This window comes from Triticum dicoccoides, chromosome 5B (genome assembly GCF_002162155.2).
Source record: "Triticum dicoccoides isolate Atlit2015 ecotype Zavitan chromosome 5B, WEW_v2.0, whole genome shotgun sequence".
Classification (NCBI taxonomy): Eukaryota; Viridiplantae; Streptophyta; class Magnoliopsida; order Poales; family Poaceae; genus Triticum; species Triticum dicoccoides.
In genome coordinates, this window is record NC_041389.1 from 223,037,538 (window position 1) to 223,059,371 (window position 21,834).

General features: G+C 41.9%; 1 protein-coding gene across 1 annotated transcript; it reads left to right on the top strand.

The window, feature by feature from the left end:
• Positions 1-2,793: 2,793 nt before the first annotated feature.
• On the top strand, positions 2,794-10,211 carry LOC119308134 (transmembrane 9 superfamily member 1-like). Its single transcript, XM_037584257.1, has 12 exons — positions 2,794-3,017; positions 4,701-4,893; positions 5,027-5,131; positions 5,250-5,267; positions 5,356-5,444; positions 5,566-5,718; positions 5,884-6,018; positions 6,142-6,308; positions 8,464-8,558; positions 8,758-9,131; positions 9,336-9,609; positions 9,697-10,211. The coding sequence occupies exons 1-12, from the start codon at positions 2,901-2,903 to the stop codon at positions 9,762-9,764; spliced, it is 1,788 nt and encodes a 595-aa protein (XP_037440154.1). The 5' UTR covers positions 2,794-2,900; the 3' UTR covers positions 9,765-10,211.
• Positions 10,212-21,834: the final 11,623 nt, after the last annotated feature.

A 21,834-nucleotide genomic window follows, 5' to 3' on the forward strand; every position in this document is an offset into this window, starting at 1 on the left:
CATACTAATCTAGTGCCCAACGCTAGTTCCTGTTTGTTTGCAAGTTTTTGTATTTTGCAGAAAATCCATATCAAACAAAGTCCAAACATGATAAAAAGTTACAGTGATTTTTATGGAATATATGAGATTTTTTGGCGCCAGAATCAAGAAGGGGGCCCCACAGGACCCACAAGCTCAAGGGGTGCGTCCCTACCCTGGGGCTTGCCAGGCAAGCTTGTGGCCTCCTAGGAGGTCGATTGGGGCTATCTTTCGGGCGCAAGGAAGTTAATATCCGGAAAAAAATTGTGTTAAACTTTCAGCCCGATTTGAGTTATGGATCTTCGGATATTTAAGAAACGGTGTTCGGCCAGGAAACATAGACGCAAAACAGAGAAGCAAAGAGAGAGAGAGGGGGGGGGAGAGAGAGATCAAATCTAGGGGGCTCCCGCCCTTCCGGGGCCATGGCGACCAAGGACCAGAGCGGAATCCTTCTCCAATCTAGGGAGAAGGCCAAGCAAGAAGGAGAAGGAGGGGGGCTCTCCCTCTCTTCCGGTGGAGCCGGAGCACCACTGGGGAACCATCATGACGGCGATCTTCATCAACAACTTCGCTGCCGTCATCACCATCACCTTCCCTCATCTATACTCATCGGTCCACTCTCCTGCAACCCGCTGCACCCCCTACTTGAAAATGGTGCTTTTTGTTATATATTATTATCCAATGATGTGCATCCATCCTATGATGTTTGAGTAGATTATTTCTGTCCTATGGGTTGATTGATGATCTTGATTGGTTTGAGTTGCATGTTTTATTTTGGTGCTGTCCTATGGTGCCTTCCATGCCGCGCATACGTGGAGGATTTCCTTTGTAGGGTGTTGCAATATGTTCATGATTTACTTACTAACTGAGTTGCGTGAGCGACATGAACACAAACTCGGGTAAGTGGGTTGTTGCGTATGGGATTAAAGGGGACTTTACACAACTATGGTTGAGTTTTACCTTAATGATCATTACTAGTTGCGGGATGCTTGCTAGAGCTCCAATGATAATTGCACACGATCCATGTATGGAAAGTATGTTAGCTCATGCTCTCCCTCATATAAAATTGCAATAATGATTACCGTTCTTGTTATCAATTGCCTAGGACAATTTCAGAAAATCCTACCACCACTTTTCCACACTCGCTGTACTAACTTAATCGTTATTTTATTAAAACATCACATAACTTTTATTTTCACGTTCTTTATTATCTTGCAAACTTATCATATTACACCTACAAAGTAGTTTATTACTTGTTTTTATGTAAAGCAAATGTTGGTGTGTGTAGAGTTGTATCGGTGGTCGATAGGACTTGAAGGGAATATAAATTCTACCTTTAACTCCTCGCTGGGTTCGACACTCTTATTGAAAAAGGCTACAAACGAATCCCTATACTTGTGGGTTATCATAAGGCGGCTTGACCCTGCCACGGGAGATGACGCTTCGGTTCTCGGCCGAAAAAGCTGTTAGGGTTTGACCCGCCTCTCGTGGCAAGCCTTCATGGCTAAGTTAAAAGAATACCTCATCCCTGCTAAAAAAAATATTGCTGAGAGGGAAGGGGTCTTGTTAAAATACACCCCTTGTTATCTGGCGAAGATTATCATGAAAAACACATGGTCGCATTCGGAAGGGCCAAGAAGACCTCGGAGCCGAGCATATCCTCGGAATCGGGATCCGACGTGGAGGATGGAACTCGTCTACGAAGCCGAAGACTTGAAATTATAAATCACCCCGAAGAAGATGCCATATACCCTCGGCTTGAAGACTTGTTCAAGGGCTACCGACGGTGTCCTAGACTAGGGGGTGCTTACCACGTCGGCCCGCCACTTACGGGTCAGACCGAGGACCCACCAATGACTGATGAATGGGCCACACATGCCCTGGCCCTCGGCGTAATCAAGATGAAGATCTCCGAAGACTTGACGTACACTTCAAGGCGTATTGAATGATCAACATGCTTAACCTAGATTGTAACCGCCCATGTTTAAACCCTAGATACCCCCGGTGCCTATATAAGCCGTAGGATTTAGTCCATAGAGGAGAGGCTTCTGAGAGGTTTAGAGCTTATAACTCGTTCATATGATCTTGAGGCAGATCATATTGTACTCAGTACTCCATCACAATCAATATATCAAAAGCATGACATATGTGTTTACCTCCTCGAGAGGGTCCAAACTTGGGTAAAACACCGTATCCCTACTTTCCCGTGTTACCATCTTGCTCAGATCGCCAGCTTGGGACCCCTACCTGAGATCCGTCGGTTTTAGCACCACAGCAGTCCCTGGCGGTGCGGCTAGGGTTTCCCCCGTGCCGCCAGAGCAAACAAGCTCGGGTATGATAATGAGTGATCACATGAGTGACATAATTTTCACCTCTTGCCGTTAATTGTTTTACTGACATAATACTCTTAAAGAGGATCTGTTAGTAATTAGCGAGGGGCTACCACTTGATTTGCAATGGAGCCATATTCAATTTCTTGAAGGGTGACGATCTTGTGAGCAGGAAAGAGAAGGGCGAATCACAATATGGCTTCTTAGTTCAGGATATCAAACTATTAATGAATCAACAAAATTCTTATGTTTCATGTACTCGAAACCACTTATTTTGAAACGGACGAGGTACTATTAATTCTAACTCGCTAGTAATTTCTCGAAAGGAGAACTTCTTTTGTATAGAATCACTTCTTTTTAAGGAAGGCACGGAATCACTGAATTTGCCTGTTCTGCCCATTTGTTTATCAAAGAGTCAACGCCAATAGATCCCATAGATAGATCAGAGACCGTCCAAAACCGCAGTGAAATCGCGAGGCGGCAGCTCTCTCGGGCCAACCCGACCGAAGGCTCGCGACCGCCTCCTCTTCATCCTCAGATCTCGCCGGCGGAATGCTCCCCTCCTCCCGCGGCGGCGGCCGCAGACGCTTCGTCCTCCTCCTCTCGCTCACCGCCGTCCTTGCCTTCGCTTCTCCGCTCCGCGCGTCCGCCTCAGAGTCTGACCACAAGGTGCGCTGCTCAGCCCCGCCTCGCCCCGCCTTATCTTCCCTTGGATCTAAAACCTTTTGTTGGCCCCCTCAGTTTGATCGCTATAGTTGCTCCCATTCCGTGGCGTCAGATCTGATCGCCCATCGGCGCGATCTCGCGCTGGTCTCTCCAGCTCTCGCGTCCTGAGGTTTTAGTTCCTAGAGCTCTTAGTGCAGTTCGGTTGTCTGGAGGTTGTGGCTGATGTGACGCGAGAATCTTGGTTTTCAACGAGGGAGGAGGTTTTAAATCTTCGGATGATTCATCATAGCTTAGCTTACGGTGGTGGAAACAATGTTAAGTGCTACAGGGTTAGTGTTCCAAATGAGTCCGATCTGTGCGGGACCTGATCGGAATGGTACCAGTGGTGGTGCCTGATACCCTGAACTTAGATATATAATAACTTGATGTTGATCGGAGGAAATTCGCTTACATCCAGGTACTTCGAAGCTGCAGTGTATGTTCCTGTAGGGTGTAGTGAAGGTTGCATTGTAGTTTCTACTTCTTAGATTCAGGATATTGTTACTGTTTGGTTCATACAGAGGTGCTGACAGTTTGGTCTTGTCTTGTATACAAAATGTTCTATAACTTGTTTTGCGTGCACTTGGTGGTTGAAAATAGCAGGCTATAATCCAAGGAGTGAGCAGCAAGAGCGTACTCTCTTGTCAAATCTATGCGTGCATCTTTTTTTCTGTTCATTTGTTTCCTTGTGATCAATATGAATTGATTTGATTTAGTTAATCATGAAAATTGTCAAATAACTTTTAGTAGGATAATATTTTGCATTCTAGCTTTCATGCGTCTGTCATCGCGATCTTCAATATGGTGAAATAAATGGGAGTATGAGACATTCAGTTGTCCATGCAACTAGGATAATAATTCCTTGCCAATGGTCTTGATCCTGCGTGATGCTGCAACTCATGTGCTCTGTCCTTGCGATCATATTTGAACATTAAAGAAAGTCAATTGCACTGCTGACGGTTATATATTTATTTTAGAGAGAAGTTCTATATTGGTTTCTTGATATAGATTGATTTGGAAATAGCTTGCCACCACTGAGATTGGCATTTGTCAAAATACTACTCCATGCCTCACTGATAGTCTGACATTTAGCCTAATGGCCCACATGTATGTGAAAATGTTACTCCATGCCTCATTGATATGTAGCCTGGAACAACATATGTAGCTACTGCCATGAAGATGGACGGATGGCACGGTGAAGGGGATTGGGAGTAGAACATATGTTAGGGAGAAGGAATGAGATAGATAATAGATCAATAAACTAATCTCTTATTATTCGATTAATAATTGATACATATACTGTCTTATATAGGAGGACTTACTTGACTGGAGTATTAATGACTGGAATATTTTAGTTGATCAAACTTGAGTGCTTATATGAAAATTAAGAAAATGCTTTCGTAACTTAGGACTGAGTAATGACGAAAGAGATCCCATGGCTTTTTTCTTCTCTCCATAATGTACCTTAGCGTTAGCCATCATCAACCCCCAATCACTAATGTTTTGCAGATTTACATTGTACATTTGTTTCATTCTGTATTATCTTCAAGTATGCTTTCTTTCTAAATTAATTATGCCTAATACTATGTGCTATGAGCATTTCGTGTGGCTTTAAGTTCTCATCTGCTTTATGTTTTTTACATGCAGTACAAAGCTGGAGATTCAGTTAAGCTCTGGGTGAATAAAGTTGGACCTTACAATAATCCTCAAGAAACTTACAATTATCACAGCCTCCCATTTTGTCAACCATCTGAGAACCCTGGGCATAAGTGGGGTGGTCTTGGAGAAGTCCTGGGTGGGAATGAGTTGATTGATAGTCAGCTTGACATAAAGTTCTTAAGTATGTTCTTGTTAATCTCAGACCATCCTTGTATTTATTTGTGATTTACTGAATGTCGACATATGCATTTTTCTTTTGGTATGCATTTGTTTGTCTTATTAATTATATAAATGTTATGTTGCCTTTGCTTTAGGAAATGTGGAAAGGGGATCCATTTGCACACTGGAACTAGATCCCAAGAAGACTCAACAATTTGCTGATGCCATTGAAAGCTCGTACTGGTTTGAATTTTTCATAGGTACATGGATTAATATGTGATGCATTACATTTTGTTGTATTATGCTGATTTTAGGCATATTTCTTGTTTCTAACATTTTTCACTGGTTTTTGCATTGCTTGTGGCACCATGCACCTAGATGATCTGCCTCTTTGGGGTATGTTCCTGTCAACTTAGTATTTTCTTTGCTATTCTTTATCTTTGTTTCTTTTGCCTAACAAGACAGTTGTTATATGCTTTGACAGGTTTTGTTGGAGAGACTGACAAAAACAGTGAAAACAAGCACTATCTTTACACGCACAAGAACATTCTTGTAAAGTACAACGATAACAGGGTATGCATCTTCCATTGATTCAGAACATTAATACATAATTTGACAAGTTATAAATGAACTGATTTTATTTTTGTAGATATTTGAACATGAATATATAAGTGGATCTGATTTGATTTTGTAGATAATTCATGTTAATCTCACCCAAGAGTCTCCTAAGCTCCTTGACGCTGGTAAGAAGTTGGACATGACATATTCAGTGAAGTGGGTACCAACAGATGTTTCATTTGCACGCCGTTTTGAAGTTTACCTGGACTATCCTTTCTTTGAACACCAGGTAAATGGTAATGATTGCTTTTTGGAAAAAGAATCCAGTATGCGTAGCACACAACCCTCTCCCTGCTAATGGGAATAACCCTTCAATTCAACAATAGCGAACTGCATCTCCCCTTTGAACTAACCATTGGAAAGTTCTAATTTATTTCTAAATTTTCATGTTCAGATTCACTGGTTCTCCATTTTCAATTCTTTCATGATGGTTATTTTTCTCACTGGTTTGGTTTCAATGATATTGATGCGAACACTGAGAAATGATTATGCAAAATATGCTCGTGATGATGATGATCTAGAGTCACTGGTGAGCATCTGAATTCTGGTGCCTATTTTGCTGCACTTGAATAATATTCCAACCAAATTAACTCTCTTGGTTTTATCCACTGCCACTCAACTGTTGCCTGTACTCATGACTTTGCTTTATTAGGAGAGAGATGTTAATGAGGAATCTGGGTGGAAACTTGTCCATGGTGATGTATTTCGTCCTCCTAGAAGCTTGACACTTCTTTCTGCTCTTGTTGGTATCGGCACCCAGCTGGCAGCTCTTATCCTACTTGTGATTGTATTGGCCATCGTTGGCATGTTATATGTTGGGTATGCTCAAAATCACACACATTCTTTTCATTTCCTTTCTGCCTTGCCTTGCATGCAGAACACATGGCAAGCTAAAAAAGTGGCATGGTCGTACCCTATTAATAATACGTAAAAAGATGAATGAAGGGCAAGAATATTTGAAAATGAGCTGGACCAGCATCCGGAGTACCAGAACATAACTTTGTTTCTCGCGAGGAGCCTTCCAGATCCTGTACCTGAATCTTGACTGCCAATCATTTGCAAATTTGCGATTATGAAGTATCATTCTGTAAATACAGTAACTGACAGTAACTTAAACAAAAAAGTTGGCTCAAGATCAATGTAAAAGTGTCTGGGATTTAATTTCCTCTGGCTGCTTTAAGTTTTTAATTGCTGGCATCTGCCTGTTTCCACCATTTCTAATGATGATCCCTGGATAGGAATGTGGCAATGTAGTGTCGTGTCTATTTTCAAATGCTGACAACATTCTCATACCTGCTAGATTGAATTTTGATCTCTTCTAGTTAAATTCATTTTTACCTGAATAAACTATTCAAAAATCGATGAGAAAAAAATGAGCACCGACTTCTTAACTATTACATGTGCAAATAAAAAAAATGTATTACATATAATATATTGATTGGGAAGCATTATTGATGGACTGAAGAAGATTCTAGTCTCTACCATTGCATTTCTCTTTGTTTACTGCTGGTACTGAAAATTGTGACTGATCTATTCCTTAATGCAAATAACACCTGTTCAAGATAGTATTCACTGTTTTGTTTTGTATTCCTATTTGAACATCTAAAAACCTGAATGCAGTGTTCTGGAGTACTCCACACATGCGTAAAGTAAAGTACTCGCTTAAGTACAGTGAGCAACATCTGATAGTTGGAGGATGTGGGATGGCATTAGAATTTATTGTCCTTGGGTTTCACTTAACTTGAAATAAGGGATTAATAACATAGCTGCTCCCAAGCCAGGGTAAAGGTGTCCACATTGCTTGAGAGGGTTTGGGCATATACAACGCAGGCCCCCAGAAGTGCCGACGCAGAGCGGACAGTTAAAACGCTTTGATAATGTCAAGAGAGGTTGGGGTAGACCAAACTTGACATGGGAGGAGTCCGTAAAAGAGAGATCCGAAGGACTGGGGTATCACCAAAGAACTAGCCATGGACAGGGGTGCGTGGAAGTTAGCTATCCACGTGCCAGAACCATGACTTGGTTTCGATATCTTATGGGTTTCAACTCTAGCCTACCCCAACTTGTTTGGGACTGCAAGGCTTTAAGCACAGAAAGTTAATTTTGTGTCATGTGGGCCAACGCTACCGCCGTTGTTGGCCACATGCATCGGTGGCAACACATGAAGTGTTGTAGATGGTTTGGTCTTTATTAAAAGGTAATATTCAAGTTAAATTAGGATGATGAGATAAATTCGGACATACATGTTAGGCTGGTCATACATAAAGGATAGGGCAATGGCTTATCCATTCAAGTCAATGGTTACAAATCTCTCTTTTTCCATATCTTTGGTGCTTCCGGTGACCCGCCCTTAGCCTCTCCCCTCCCTTCCTCTTGTTATACTGTTTTGCCCTACCGCAACACCACAGTGGCGCCTAAACCTTCTGCCAGTTGCAGTTACCTGTTCTCTTTCTGCTTGGACGTGAACCTTTTGGATAAAAACTACTCCCCCATCCCAAAATAAGTGACTCAACTTTGTACTAACTTTAGTACAAAGTTGAGTTACTTATTTTGGGACAGACCGACAGAGGGAGTATAACATAGTGTACTATTTCTCCTTTCTCCTCTAGACACACGAAAATAGTTCAGGAAAATAAATCCTGCTTTTAGTTATCTGAAAGTTACCTTGGTACTCCCTCCGTTCCAAATTACTCGTCGTGGTTTTAATTCAAATTTGAACTAAAACCACGACGAGTAATTTGGAACGGAGGGAGTACTCAGTTTTGCAAATTGGAGGGGCGGTATTATGTCCTTCTGTTGAGATGCACAGATCCCATGGAGGTAGGGTACAGAGAACTGAACAAATCCTGAAATGTCAAACAACCTATGCTGTGTTACAAAAAGCCTTACGTTGTTTTTAGCATGGAGCATGGTTCTTTCTTGCATGTTGAGCATGCGATTCCTATTCTCTAACTTACATGCCAATGTTTCTCAGGCGAGGGGCTATCATCACAACCTTCATCGTGTGCTATGCTCTTACATCTTTTATTTCTGGATATGTTAGTGCTGGTCTGTACTCGAGGAATGGCGGTATGGTCCTTCACTTCTTGTTGACAAGTTGCAGGATTTTGTTTCTTTCTTAGACTATCAGTATTTGTTTGGACAGTCTTGTCTTTCTTCTGATTCTTTCTTTCTAGTTTCAGCATGTTATCATGGCATCTAACTCTCTTGTAGAAGATTCTAGAGTTTATATTTGATTTTCTCACTTCATGACTTGATTCCATGGCAGGTAAAAACTGGATAAAGGCTATGATCCTTACAGCATCCCTCTTTCCATTCTTGCACTTTGCAATTGGCTTTGCACTGAATACAATTGCAATCTTCTATGGGTCATTAGCGGCAATACCATTTGGTACAATGGTTGTCATGTTTGTCCTTTGGGCTTTCATATCTTTTCCACTGGTGCTTTTGGGAACGGTCGTTGGTAGAAACTGGAGTGGGGCTCCTAACAATCCCTGCCGAGTAAAGACTATTCCACGGCCTATTCCCGAGAGGAAGTGGTACCTTACACCTTCTGTCATCTCATTGATGGGTGGGCTGCTTCCCTTTGGCAGCATCTTCATCGAGATGTACTTTGTGTTCACATCATTCTGGAACTACAAGGTAAACAAGGAAATCATTGTAGACATTTTGTACAAAATACTATTTTTTAACCATCAAAATCATGTTAGCCACTTATCATAGTGCGGAAAGGATTTTACTGTCCTTGCTTCATATTACATTTGTCCATGCCTTATTCTGAAGCACCTTCCTGCAATTTCCATTATATAAGCATCTGATTATGCAATGTTATTTGGTTCTTGGCAGGTGTATTATGTTTACGGCTTCATGTTGCTGGTCTTTGTCATTCTTCTAATAGTTACAATCTGTGTCACAATTGTCGGTACTTATTTCTTGCTGAATGCTGAGAACTATCATTGGCAATGGACCTCGTTTTTCTCCGCTGCATCAACAGCGCTATATGTGTACCTGTACTCCATCTACTACTATCATGTGAAGACAAAGATGTCCGGCTTTTTCCAGACAAGTTTCTACTTTGGCTACACATTGATGTTTTGTCTTGGTCTGGGAATACTTTGCGGTTAGCACTCTTCAGCACTAATGATTGCTATACATTGCAATGTTTAAAGACCACTTTGATGTTCTGACATCTATTTTGGTGATTCAGGTGCTATTGGCTACCTAGGATCAACTCTTTTCGTGAGGAGAATCTACAGAAACATCAAATGTGATTAATTTCCTGCTACACATGTGGGGTGGGGGTGGAGCAGTATCAGATCAAATCATATACGTGGAAGCGAGGCCTTCGGAATTGATTAATGCTAGTTCCTGATTAGGGTTTCAGAACTACGTCACTTTTGCTTATTCCATCACACCCCTTCTTTTTGCATACTTATTTGTTCCCTGGAGCTGCTCTCATAGTGTATACATCTGTGGTAGCTGAGTTCAGTACAAGTGGATGGTGCAGGTTCTTATTTTTCTTTGTTTCTTGCCTTTTTTTTGTTGCATTCCTCCTTTTCAAATGAGAAAGAAATAGGAAGTGAGTATCCATGCGGCAATGTCTGGACTTCCCCTCTGAATCGTTACATCCAATTTAAGGATGGCATGTACTACGTGAGATCTGTGTATTTATATACATATATCAACATTTAATGCATGAGAGTGTATATGTGTGTCCTCTTATCATGTTCGAGAAAAACGGTGAAAATCCTTCCGTTGTAGTGCTTTTGTACCTGCGGTATTTAATACGTATGTGTAACTTTTGAGGTAACTTGTGTGACATTTGATTTTCCGCCTTGTGGGATTGTGGTGCCACGGTTGCTGTGAAGAAGAGAAACATGTTGACGTGTGAATATCATTTTGGAGATCAAGGCCCTGTTTGTTTGGGCTTCAGCTTTTTCACTTCGGCAAAAGATCCAAAAAATCTCATAAGTAGGTGCTTTTTCCCTTTGGCTTTTGGCTTATAATATCATATAAGAATATTAATTTATAAGTCAAAAGTCTAAGCAAAAAATCTCTATTTAGGAGTTTTTATGACTTTTTTACTAAAATGAAAAAGCTGCAAAATCAGAAGCACAAACCCAAACAAACAGGGTCTAAAGCATTACTTTTAGTTCGAAATAGACTAGGGCATGTCGCCCACTACAACTTACTGCAGCAACACAAGGCTGGAACGTCTTTGCTCCGAGATAACCGTGGTGGGATCTTGACAACCAATGCCAAGCTTGGCAAAACCGTGTGCAACCCTCTTTTGCATCACGTTAACAAAGACAGTTCACAATCACGCGCCGTTTTGGACAAGTCTACCCTCCGCATCATTGTGTGTGCATACACCTACCCTCCGCATCATTGTGTGTGCATACATATCCTTGCATTCCATTTTAGGTACCTTCGGTGAGGGTTCATAGTACATCAACCACCTCCTCTGACCTATATGGCGTGTTGAGCTCCTTGCACTCCGCCTTGTTGAAATATATTGCAAGCCTCTCTCCATTAATTTAGACTTCTAAATAATTGGTTGAAGCTGAATTCAATATGATATTAGAGCCAAGAGGCCTCAAGTTTAAGACCAGGCCAACGCAATATTAAAAAAAGATTCTAATCCCACGTCCTACATGTGGGACCGGAGGGGGTGGGGGGGTGTTAAAATATATGGTCCGCCTCTCACCATGTAGCGACCACGATCCCAATGGACCGAAGTCTCTGTGCTTAAGTGTCATCCCTGGATCGGTATGCTGACACACACAGTACTCGAGGAATTATAACAGAGTTCAATCACACACTTATTACATCGAGGTCCTCAAAAAGAGTATTTGTTATATAAATAAAATGGCAGAAGCCCATCTAAACTAAATAACTGCGGAAGCTTCGAAGGTAAATGAGTCCATCAACTCCAATGGCATAGCTGAGTGCATGACAACGACCTATCGCACCTTATTCTTCGTTGGTAAAGTCTGCAACATGAGACGTTGCAGCCATGTAGGTCAGCACATTGAATATGCTGGCAGTGAAGGAAATATGCCCTAGAGGCAATAATAAAGTTATTATTTATTTCCTTATATCATGATAAATGTTTATTATTCATGCTAGAATTGTATTAACCGGAAACATAATACATGTGTGAATACATAGACAAACATAGTGTCACTAGTATGCCTCTACTTGACTAGCTCATTTATCAAAGATGGTTATGTTTCCTAGCCATGGACAAAAGAGTTGTCATTTGATTAACGGGATCACATCATTAGGAGAATGATGTGATTGACACGACCCATTCCGTTAGCCTAGCACTTGATCGTTTAGTATGTTGCTATTGCTTTCTTCATGACTTATACATGTTCCTGTAACTATGAGATTATGCAACTCCCGTTTACCGGAGGAACACTTTGGATGCTACCAAACGTCACAACGTAACTGGGTGATTATAAAGGAGTACTACAGGTGTCTCCAAAGGTACATGTTGGGTTGGCATATTTCGAGATTAGGTTTTGTCACTCCGATTGTCGGAGAGGTATCTCTGGGCCCTCTCGGTAATGCACATCACTATAAGCCTTGCAAACAATGTAGCTAATGAGTTAGTTACGGAATGATGCATTACGTAACGAGTAAAGAGACTTGCCGGTAATGAGATTGAACTAGGTATTGGATACCGACGATCGAATCTCGGGCAAGTAACATACCGATGACAAAGGGAACAACGTATATTGTTATGCGATTTGACCGACAAAGATCTTCGTAGAATATGTAGGAGCCAATATGGGCATCCAGGTTCCGCTATTGGTTATTGACCAAGAATAGTTCTAGGTCATGTCTACATAGTTCTCGAACTCGTAGGGTCCGCACGCTTAACATTACGATGACAGTTTTATTATGAGTTTATGAGTTTTGATGTATCGAAGGAGTTCGGAGTCCCGGATGAGATCGGGGACATGACAAGGAGTCTCGAAATGGTCGAGACGTAAAGATCGATATATTGGACGACTATATTCGGACATCGGAAGGGTTCCGAGTGATTCGGGTATTTTCGGGGGTACCGGGGAGTTACGGGAATACGAGGAAGAAGCAATGGGCCTCATGGGCCAAGTGGTGGAAGAGAGGAGGCAGGGCGCGCGCCCCCCCTATCCCAAACCGAATTGGACTAGGGGGCCGGCCCCCCTTTCCTACTCTTCCTCCCTCTCCTTCCTTCTCCTTCTCTTTCCCTTCCTTCCCCTCTCCTAGTTGGACTAGGAAAGGAGGGAGTCCTACTCCCGGTGGGAGTAGGACTCCTCCCTGGCGCGCCCTCCCTTGGCCGGCCACCTCCCCCCCCTTGCTCCTTTATATACGGGGGCAGGGGGGCACCCCATGACACACAAGTTGATCTACGGATCGTTCCTTAGCCGTGTGCGGTGCCCCCCTCCACCATATTCCACCTCGGTCATATCATCGCGGAGTTTAGGCGAAGCCCTGCGCCGGTAGAACATCATCATCGTCATCACGCCATCGTGCTGACGGAACTCATCCCCGACGCTTTGCTGGATCGGAGCTCGGGGATCGTCATCGAGCTGAACGTGTGCTGAACTCGGAGGTGCCGTACGTTCGGTACTTGGATCGGTCGGATCGTGAAGACGTACGACTACATCAACCGCGTTGTCATAACACTTCCGCTTACGGTCTACGAGGGTACGTGGACAATACTCTCCCCTCTCGTTGCTATGCCATCACCATGATCTTGCGTGTGCGTAGGAATTTTTTTGAAATTACTACGTTCCCCAATAGTGGCATCCGAGCCTGGTTTTATGCGTAGATGTCATATGCACGAGTAGAACACAAGTGAGTTGTGGGCGATACAAGTCATACTGCTTACCAGCATGTCATACTTTGGTTCGGCGGTATTGTGAGATGAAGCGGCCCGGACCGACATTACGCGTACGCTTACGCGAGACTGGTTTCACCATTACGAGCACTCGTGCTTAAAGGTGGCTGGCGGGTGTCTGTCTCTCTCACTTTAGCTGAATCGAGTGTGGCTACGCCCGGTCCTTGCGAAGGTTAAAACAACACCAACTTGACGAACTATCGTTGTGGTTTTGATGCGTAGGTAAGAACGGTTCTTGCTAAGCCCGTAGCAGCCACGTAAAATTTGCAACAACAAAGTAGAGGACCTCTAACTTGTTTTTGCAGGGCATGTTGTGATGTGATATGGTGAAGACGTGATACTATATTTTATTGTATGAGATGATCATGTTTTGTAACCGAAGTTATCGGCAACTGGCAGGAGCCATATGGTTGTCACTTTATTGTATGAAATGCAAACACCCTGTAATTGCTTTACTTTATCACTAAGCGGTAGCGATAGTCGTAGTAGCAATAGATGGCGTAACGACAACGATGCTACGATGGAGATCAAGGTGTCGCGCCGGTGACGATGGTGATCATGACGGTGCTTCGGAGATGGAGATCACAAGCACAAGATGATGATGGCCATATCATATCACTTATATTGATTGCATGTGATGTTTATCCTGTATGCATCTTATCTTGCTTTGATTGACGGTAGCATTTTAAGATGATCTCTCACTAAAATTATCAAGAAGTGCTCTCCCTGAGTATGCACCGTTGTGAAAGTTCTTCGTGCTGAGACACCACGTGATGATCGTTTGTGATAAGCTCTACATTCAAATACAACGGGTGCAAAACAGTTGCACACACGGAATACTCAGGTTAAACTTGACGAGCCTAGCATATACAGATATGGCCTCGGAACACGGAGACCGAAAGGTCGAACGTGAATCATATAGTAGATATGATCAACATAGTGATGTTCACCATTGAAACTACTCCATCTCACGTGATGATCGGACATGGTTTAGTTGATATGGATCACGTAATCACTTAGAGGACTAGAGGGATGTCTATCTAAGTGGGAGTTCTTAAGTAATATGATTAATTGAACTTAAATTTATCATGAACTTAGTCCTGGTAGTATTTTGCAAATTATGTTGTAGATCAATAGCTCGCGTTGTTGCTTTCATATGTTTATTTTGATATGTTCCTAGAGAAAACTGTGTTGAAAGATGTTAGTAGCAATGATGCGGATTGGATCCGTGATCTGAGGTTTATCCTCATTGCTGCACAGAAGAAGTATGTCCTTGATGCACCGCTAGGTGACAAACCTATTGCAGGAGCAGATGCAGACGTTATGAACGTTTGGCTAGCTCAATATGATGACTACTTGATAGTTTAGTGCACCATGCTTAACAGCTTAGAATCGGGACTTCAAAGATGTTTTGAACGTCATGGACCATATGTGATGTTTCAGGAATTGAAGTTAGTATTTCAAGCAAATACCCGAGTTGAGAGATATGAAGTCTCCAACAAGTTCTATAGCTAAAAGATGGAGGAGAATCGCTCAACTAGTGAGCATGTGCTCAGATTGTTTGGGTACTTCAATCGCTTGAATCAAGTGGGAGTTAATCTTCCAGATAAGATAGTGATTGACAGAATTCTCTAGTCACCATCACCAAGTTAGTAGAACTTCGTGATGAACTATAATATGCAAGGGATGACGAAAGTGATTCTCAAGCTCTTCGAGATGTTGAAATCGACGAAGGTAGAAATCAAGAAAGAGCATCAAGTGTTGATGATTGACAAGACCACTAGTTTCAAGAAAAGGGCAAAGGGAAAGAAAGGGAAACTTCAAGTAGAATGGCAAACAAGTTGTCACTCCCGTGAAGAAGCCCAAAGCTGGAATTAAGCCTGAAATGGAGTGCTTCTACTGCAAAGGAAATGGTCACTGGAAGTGGAACTACTCCAAATATTTGGTGGATAAGAAGGATGGCAAAGTGAACAAGGGTATATTTTGATATACAGGTTATTAATGTGTACCTTAATAGTGTTTATAGTAGCCCCTGAGTATTTGATACTTGTTCGGTTGCTAAAAAATTTAGTAACTCGAAACAGGAGTTACAGAATAAACAAAGACTAGTTGAAGGGGAAGTGACGATGAGTGTTGGAAGTAGTTCCAAGATTGATATGATCATCATCACACACTCCCTATACTTTCGGGATTAGTGTTAAACCTAAATAAATGTTATTTAGCTTTTGCGTTGAGCATGAATATGATTTGATCATGTTTATTGCAATACAGTTATTCATTTAAAGTCAGAGAATAATTGTTGTTCTGTTTACATGAATAAAACCTTCAATGGTCATACACCCAATGAAATAGTTTATTGGATCTCGATCGTAGTGATACACATATTCATAATATTGATGCCAAAAGATGCAAAGTTAATAATGATAGTGCAACTTATTTGTGGCACTGCCGTTTGGGTCATATCGGTGTAAAGCGCATGAAGAAACTCCATAAAGATGGATTTTTGGAATCACTTGGTTATGAATCATTTGATGCTTGCGAACCGTGCCTTTGGGCGAGATGACTAAAATTCCGTTCTTCGGAACAATGGAACGAGCAACAAACTTGTTGGAAATAATACATACTGATGTATGCAGACCAATGAGTATTAAGGCTCGTGGCGGGTATCGTTATTTTCTGACCTTCACAGATGATTTGAGCAGATATGGGTATATCTACTTGATGAAACATAAGTCTGAAATAGTTGAAAGGTTCAAAGAATTTCAGAGTGAAGTGGAAAATCATCGTAACAAGAAAATAAAGTTTCTACGATCTGATCGTGGAGATGAATATTTGAGTTACGAGTTTGGTCTTCAATTAAAACAATGTGGAATAGTTTCACAAACTCACGCCACCTGGAACACCACAATGTAATGGTGTGTCCGAACGTCGTAATCGTACTTTACTAGATATGGTGCGATCTATGATATCTCTTATCAGCTTACCACTATCGTTTTGGGGTTATGCATTAGAGACAGCTGCATTCACGTTTAATAGGGCACCATCTAAATCCATTGAGACGACACCGTATGAACTATGGTTTAGCAGTAAACCCAAGCTGTCATTTCTTAAAGTTTGGAGTTGCGATGCTTATATGAAAAAGGTTTTCAACCTGATAAGCTCAAACCCAAATCGGAGAAGTGCGTCTTCATAGAATACCCAAAGGAAACTATTGGGTACTCCTTCTATCACAGATCCGAAGGCAAAACATTCGTTGCTAAGAATGGATCCTTTCTAGAGAAGGAGTTTCTCTCGAAAGAAGTGAGTGGGAGGAAAGTAAGAGCTTGATAAGGTAATTTGTACCTTCTCCCGAATTGGAAAGTAGTTCATCACAGAAATCAGTTCCATTGATTACTACACCAATTAGTGAGGAAGCTAATGATATTGATCATGAAACTTCAGATCAAGTTACTACCAAACCTCGTAGGACAACCAGAATAAGATCCGCACCAGAGTGGTACGGTAATCCTGTTCTGGAAGTCATGTAACTAGACCATGATGAACCTACGAACTATGAGAAAGCGATGATGAGCCCAGATTCCGCAAAATGGCTGGAGGCCATGAAATCTGAGATAGGATCCATGTATGAAAACAAAGTATGGACTTTGATTGACTTGCCCGATGATCGGCAAACCATAGAAAATAAATGGATCTTCAAGAGGAAGACGGACACTGATAGTAGTGTTACTATCTACAAAGCTCGACTTGTTGTGAAAGGTTTTTCAACAAGTTCAAGGTGTTGAATACAATGAGATTTTCTCAGTCGTATCGATGCTTAAGTCTGTCCGAATCATGTTAGCAATTGCCACATTTTATGAAATATGGCAAAAGGATGTCAAAAACTGCATTCCTTAATGAATATTATTAAAGAAGAGTTGTATATGATGCAACCAGAAGGTTTTTTCAATCCTAAAGGTGCTAACAAAGTGTGCAAGCTCCAGCGATCCATTTATGGACTGGTGCAAGCATCTCGGAGTTGGAATATACGCTTTGATGAGTTGATCAAAGCATATGGTTTTATACAGACTTTTTGAGAAGCCTGTATTTACAAGAAAGTGAGTGGGAGCTCTGTGGCATTTTTAATATTATATGTGGATGACATATTGTTGATTGGAAATGATATAGAAATTCTGGATAGCATGAAAGGATACTTGAATAAGAGTGTTTCAAAGCAAGACCTCGGTGAAGCTGCTTACACATTGAGCGTCAAGATCTATATAGATAAGATCAAGACGCTTGATAAGATTTTTCAATGAATACCTTGATAAATTTTTGAAATAGTTCAAAATGGAACAGTCAAAGAAGGAGTTCTTGCCTGTGTTGCAAGGTGTGAAGTTGAGTAAGACTCAAGACCCGACCATGGCAGAAAATAGAAAGAGAATGAAAAGTCATTCCCTATGCCTCAATCATAGGTTCTATAAAGTATGCTATGCTGTGAACCAGACCTGTTGTATACCTTGCTCTGAGTTTGACAAAGGAATACAATTTTGATCTAAGAGTAAATCACTGGACAACGGTCAACAATATCCTTAGTGAGAACTAAGGAGATGTTTCTCGATTATGGAGGTGATAAAAGAGCCCGTCGTAAAAAGTTACAACAATGCAAGCTTTTACACCAATCCAGATGACTCTAAGTCTCAATCTGGATACATATTAAAAGTGGGAGCAATTAGCTAGAGTAGTTCCGTGCAGAGCATTGTGGACATAGAATATTTGCAAAATACATACGACTCTGAATATGACAGACCCGTTGACTAAACTTCTCTCGCAAGCAAAACATGATCATACCTTAGTACTCTTTGGGTGTTAATCACATAGCAATGTGAACTATATTATTGACTCTAGTAACCCTTTGGGTTTGATCACATGATGATGTGAACTATGGGTATTAATCACATAAAGATGTGAATATTGGTGTTAAATCACATGGCGATGTGAACTAGATTATTGACTCTAGTGCAAGTGGGAGACTGAAGGAAATATGCCCTAGAGGCAATAATAAAGTTATTATTTATTTCCTTATATCATGATAAATGTTTATTATTCATGCTAGAATTGTATTAACCGGAAACATAATACATGTGTGAATACATAGACAAACATAGTGTCACTAGTATGCCTCTACTTGACTAGCTCGTTTATCAAAGATGGTTATGTTTCCTAGCCATGGACAAAAGAGTTGTCATTTGATTAACGGGATCACATCATTAGGAGAATGATGTGATTGGCATGACCCATTCCGTTAGCCTAGCACTTGATCGTTTAGTATGTTGCTATTGCTTTCTTCATGACTTATACATGTTCCTGTAACTATGAGATTATGCAACTCCCGTTTACTGGAGGAACACTTTGGGTGCTACCAAACGTCACAACGTAACTGGGTGATTATAAAGGAGTACTACAGCTGTCTCCAAAGGTACATGTTGGGTTGGCGTATTTCGAGATTAGGTTTTGTCACTCCGATTGTCGGAGAGGTATCTCTGGGCCCTCTCGGTAATGCACATCACTATAAGCCTTGCAAACAATGTAGCTAATGAGTTAGTTACGGAATGATGCATTACATAACGAGTAAAGAGACTTGCCGGTAACGAGATTGAACTAGGTATTGGATACCGATGATCGAATCTCGGGCAAGTAACATACCGATGACAAAGGGAACAACGTATGTTGTTATGCGGTTTGACCGATAAAGATCTTCGTAGAATATGTAGGAGCCAATATGGGCATCCAGGTTCCGCTATTGGTTATTGACCAAGAATAGTTCTAGGTCATGTCTACATAGTTCTCGAACCCGTAGGGTCCGCACGCTTAACGTTACGATGACAGTTTTATTATGAGTTTATGAGTTTTGATGTACCGAAGGAGTTCGGAGTCCCGGATGAGATCGGGGACATGACAAGGAGTCTCGAAATGGTCGAGACGTAAAGATCGATATATTGGACGACTATATTCGGATACCGGAAGGGTTCCGAGTGATTCGGGTATTTTCGGGGGTACCGAGGAGTTACGGGAATACGAGGAAGAAGCAATGGGCCTCATGGGCCAAGTGGTGGAAGAGAGGAGGCAGGGCGCGCGGCCCCCCTAGCCCAAACCGAATTGGACTAGGGGGCCGCCCCCCCTTTCCTACTCTTCCTCCCTCTCCTTCCTTCTCTTTCTCCTTCCCTTCCTTCCCCTCTCCTAGTTGGACTAGGAAAGGAGGGAGTCCTACGCCCGGTGGGAGTAGGACTCCTCCCTGGCGCGCCCTCCCTTGGCCGGCCGCCTCCTCCCCCTTGCTCCTTTATATACGGGGGCAGGGGGGCACCCCATGACACACAAGTTGATCTACGGCTCGTTCCTTAGCCGTGTGCGGTGCCCCCCTCCACCATATTCCACCTCGGTCATATCGTCGTGGAGTTTAGGCGAAGCCCTGCGCCGATAGAACATCATCATCGTCACCACGCCGTCGTGCTGATGGAACTCATCCCCGACGCTTTGCTGGATCGGAGCTCGGGGATCGTCATCGAGCTGAACGTGTGCTGAACTCGGAGGTGCCGTATGTTCGGTACTTGGATCGGTCGGATCGTGAAGACGTACGACTACATCAACCGCGGTGTCATAACGCTTCCGCTTACGGTCTACGAGGGTACGTGGACAATACTCTCCCCTCTCGTTGCTATGCCATCACCATGATCTTGCGTGTGCGTAGGAATTTTTTTGAAATTACTACGTTCCCCAACAGGCAGAGCTACACTGTAAAGCAATGAATGCAAGAAACTATATCTACATGCATATTTGACTGGTGGAGGCTCTAAGTTTAATATTTTGCATAAAGCTAATTTTCCCCTACAACAAAGGAATAAATTTTATTTACTACAAAGTTAAACCAATATTTGAGAAGGTTCCTCCAACTCAAATCCCGTCATTAAACAAGTATCATCATTAAACCCAATTCATTAATTAAAGAGTGATGAGATCAACAATAATATCCACTTCTAGATACTCAAGATGTCCATAACTGGGGACACGACTAACCATGATTAGTTTATACACTCTACAGAGGTTGCACACTTTTCCTCACAAGACTCGACCGTATCCATGATCGGAAGATCGAGACATAGTCTTTTTGAAGCATTAACTCTCTACTCTGGGTAGACCGGTACACCTACTTTTCCCTACATCTGCTAGTCCACCTCTTCAAGAGATCATACAACTTACTCAACTACGCCAGAGCCCATAATGGCTTGTGGATGCACACGGAAGTTTCTAGGCATGAAATATCATATGATCCCTTTGAGCCTGGGTGGCAAACCGAGGAAAAATCACACGGGTACTCCGGGATTTCCCAAACGAGCAAGCACTGGTTTCTCCAGATGCCCCAACCAATCCACCCAAATGTGTATTAAAGTTGTCACCTTAATGTTATCCAAAATTATTAACTCTCACAACTTCCATGTACATCACGATCCAATCCCCGTCTACGAGCATGGCTAAGCAATAATTGAGCATAACGTATATTCCCGGGGTGATCAAAGGTAATAGGTTCCTACCTCAAGTACTACAGCAAAAGCACATGTTCCCAATCCTACTCATGCAAATATTTGAGGGGCAAAACTAATGCATAGTAAAAACTGGGTATAAAAGGTATGATCAAAGTGTAACTTGCCTTGCTGACGATCGGAAAACTCTAGAGATTCGTAGTAACAAGCTTCGGACTTCAGATAATCTAGCGTAGACAAACAATATCATACATAAGCAATCAAGCAAACGATACAAAGAGAAATCGAGAAAAGATCCAAATAAAACTCGAAACAAGCACACAACTAAACTAAACATAAAACAAATTTTAACAACATTATTTTCATGTGGATTAGATCTTAATAGTAGGTACATGTGATTAACTACGATTTGCAAAAAGAATCAACTCAAACAGAGCTACGAAACTCAAGAAGCAAACGAAACAAGATCGAATACTAATCTGAACTAAACTCAAATTTTAAATTGTCAAAATCATGTTCAAGTTGGTTTACTGGAAAGAGGGGATCGTTACGAAGATTTAGGCGTTGGTTTCATCTAATTTTGATAAACGAGCTAAAAGTTACGCTAGTTTGAAAATCAGAGGCTAAATCACGATAAAAGTATTCGCGGATAGGTCCCTAGGCGAAAAATAAACAGAAAAAGAAAAATCTATCGGACGAACGTCCGCTAACAGAGACTAAGGAACGAACTCATTCGTTAACAGAACCAATCGGATGAACGTCCGATATTTGAACTGAATAAAAAATAAAACAGATCTAAACCGAAACTTCTAGAAAAACCGAAAATAAACCGGCGAACCGGGACGGCTTTATACCGGACCGGTCAACGGCGGGGCGAGGCGCGATGGCGGCGGCTCGGCGGCTTCTGCGGTGACTCCTGCGGCGGGGTTCGGGTGCGGGT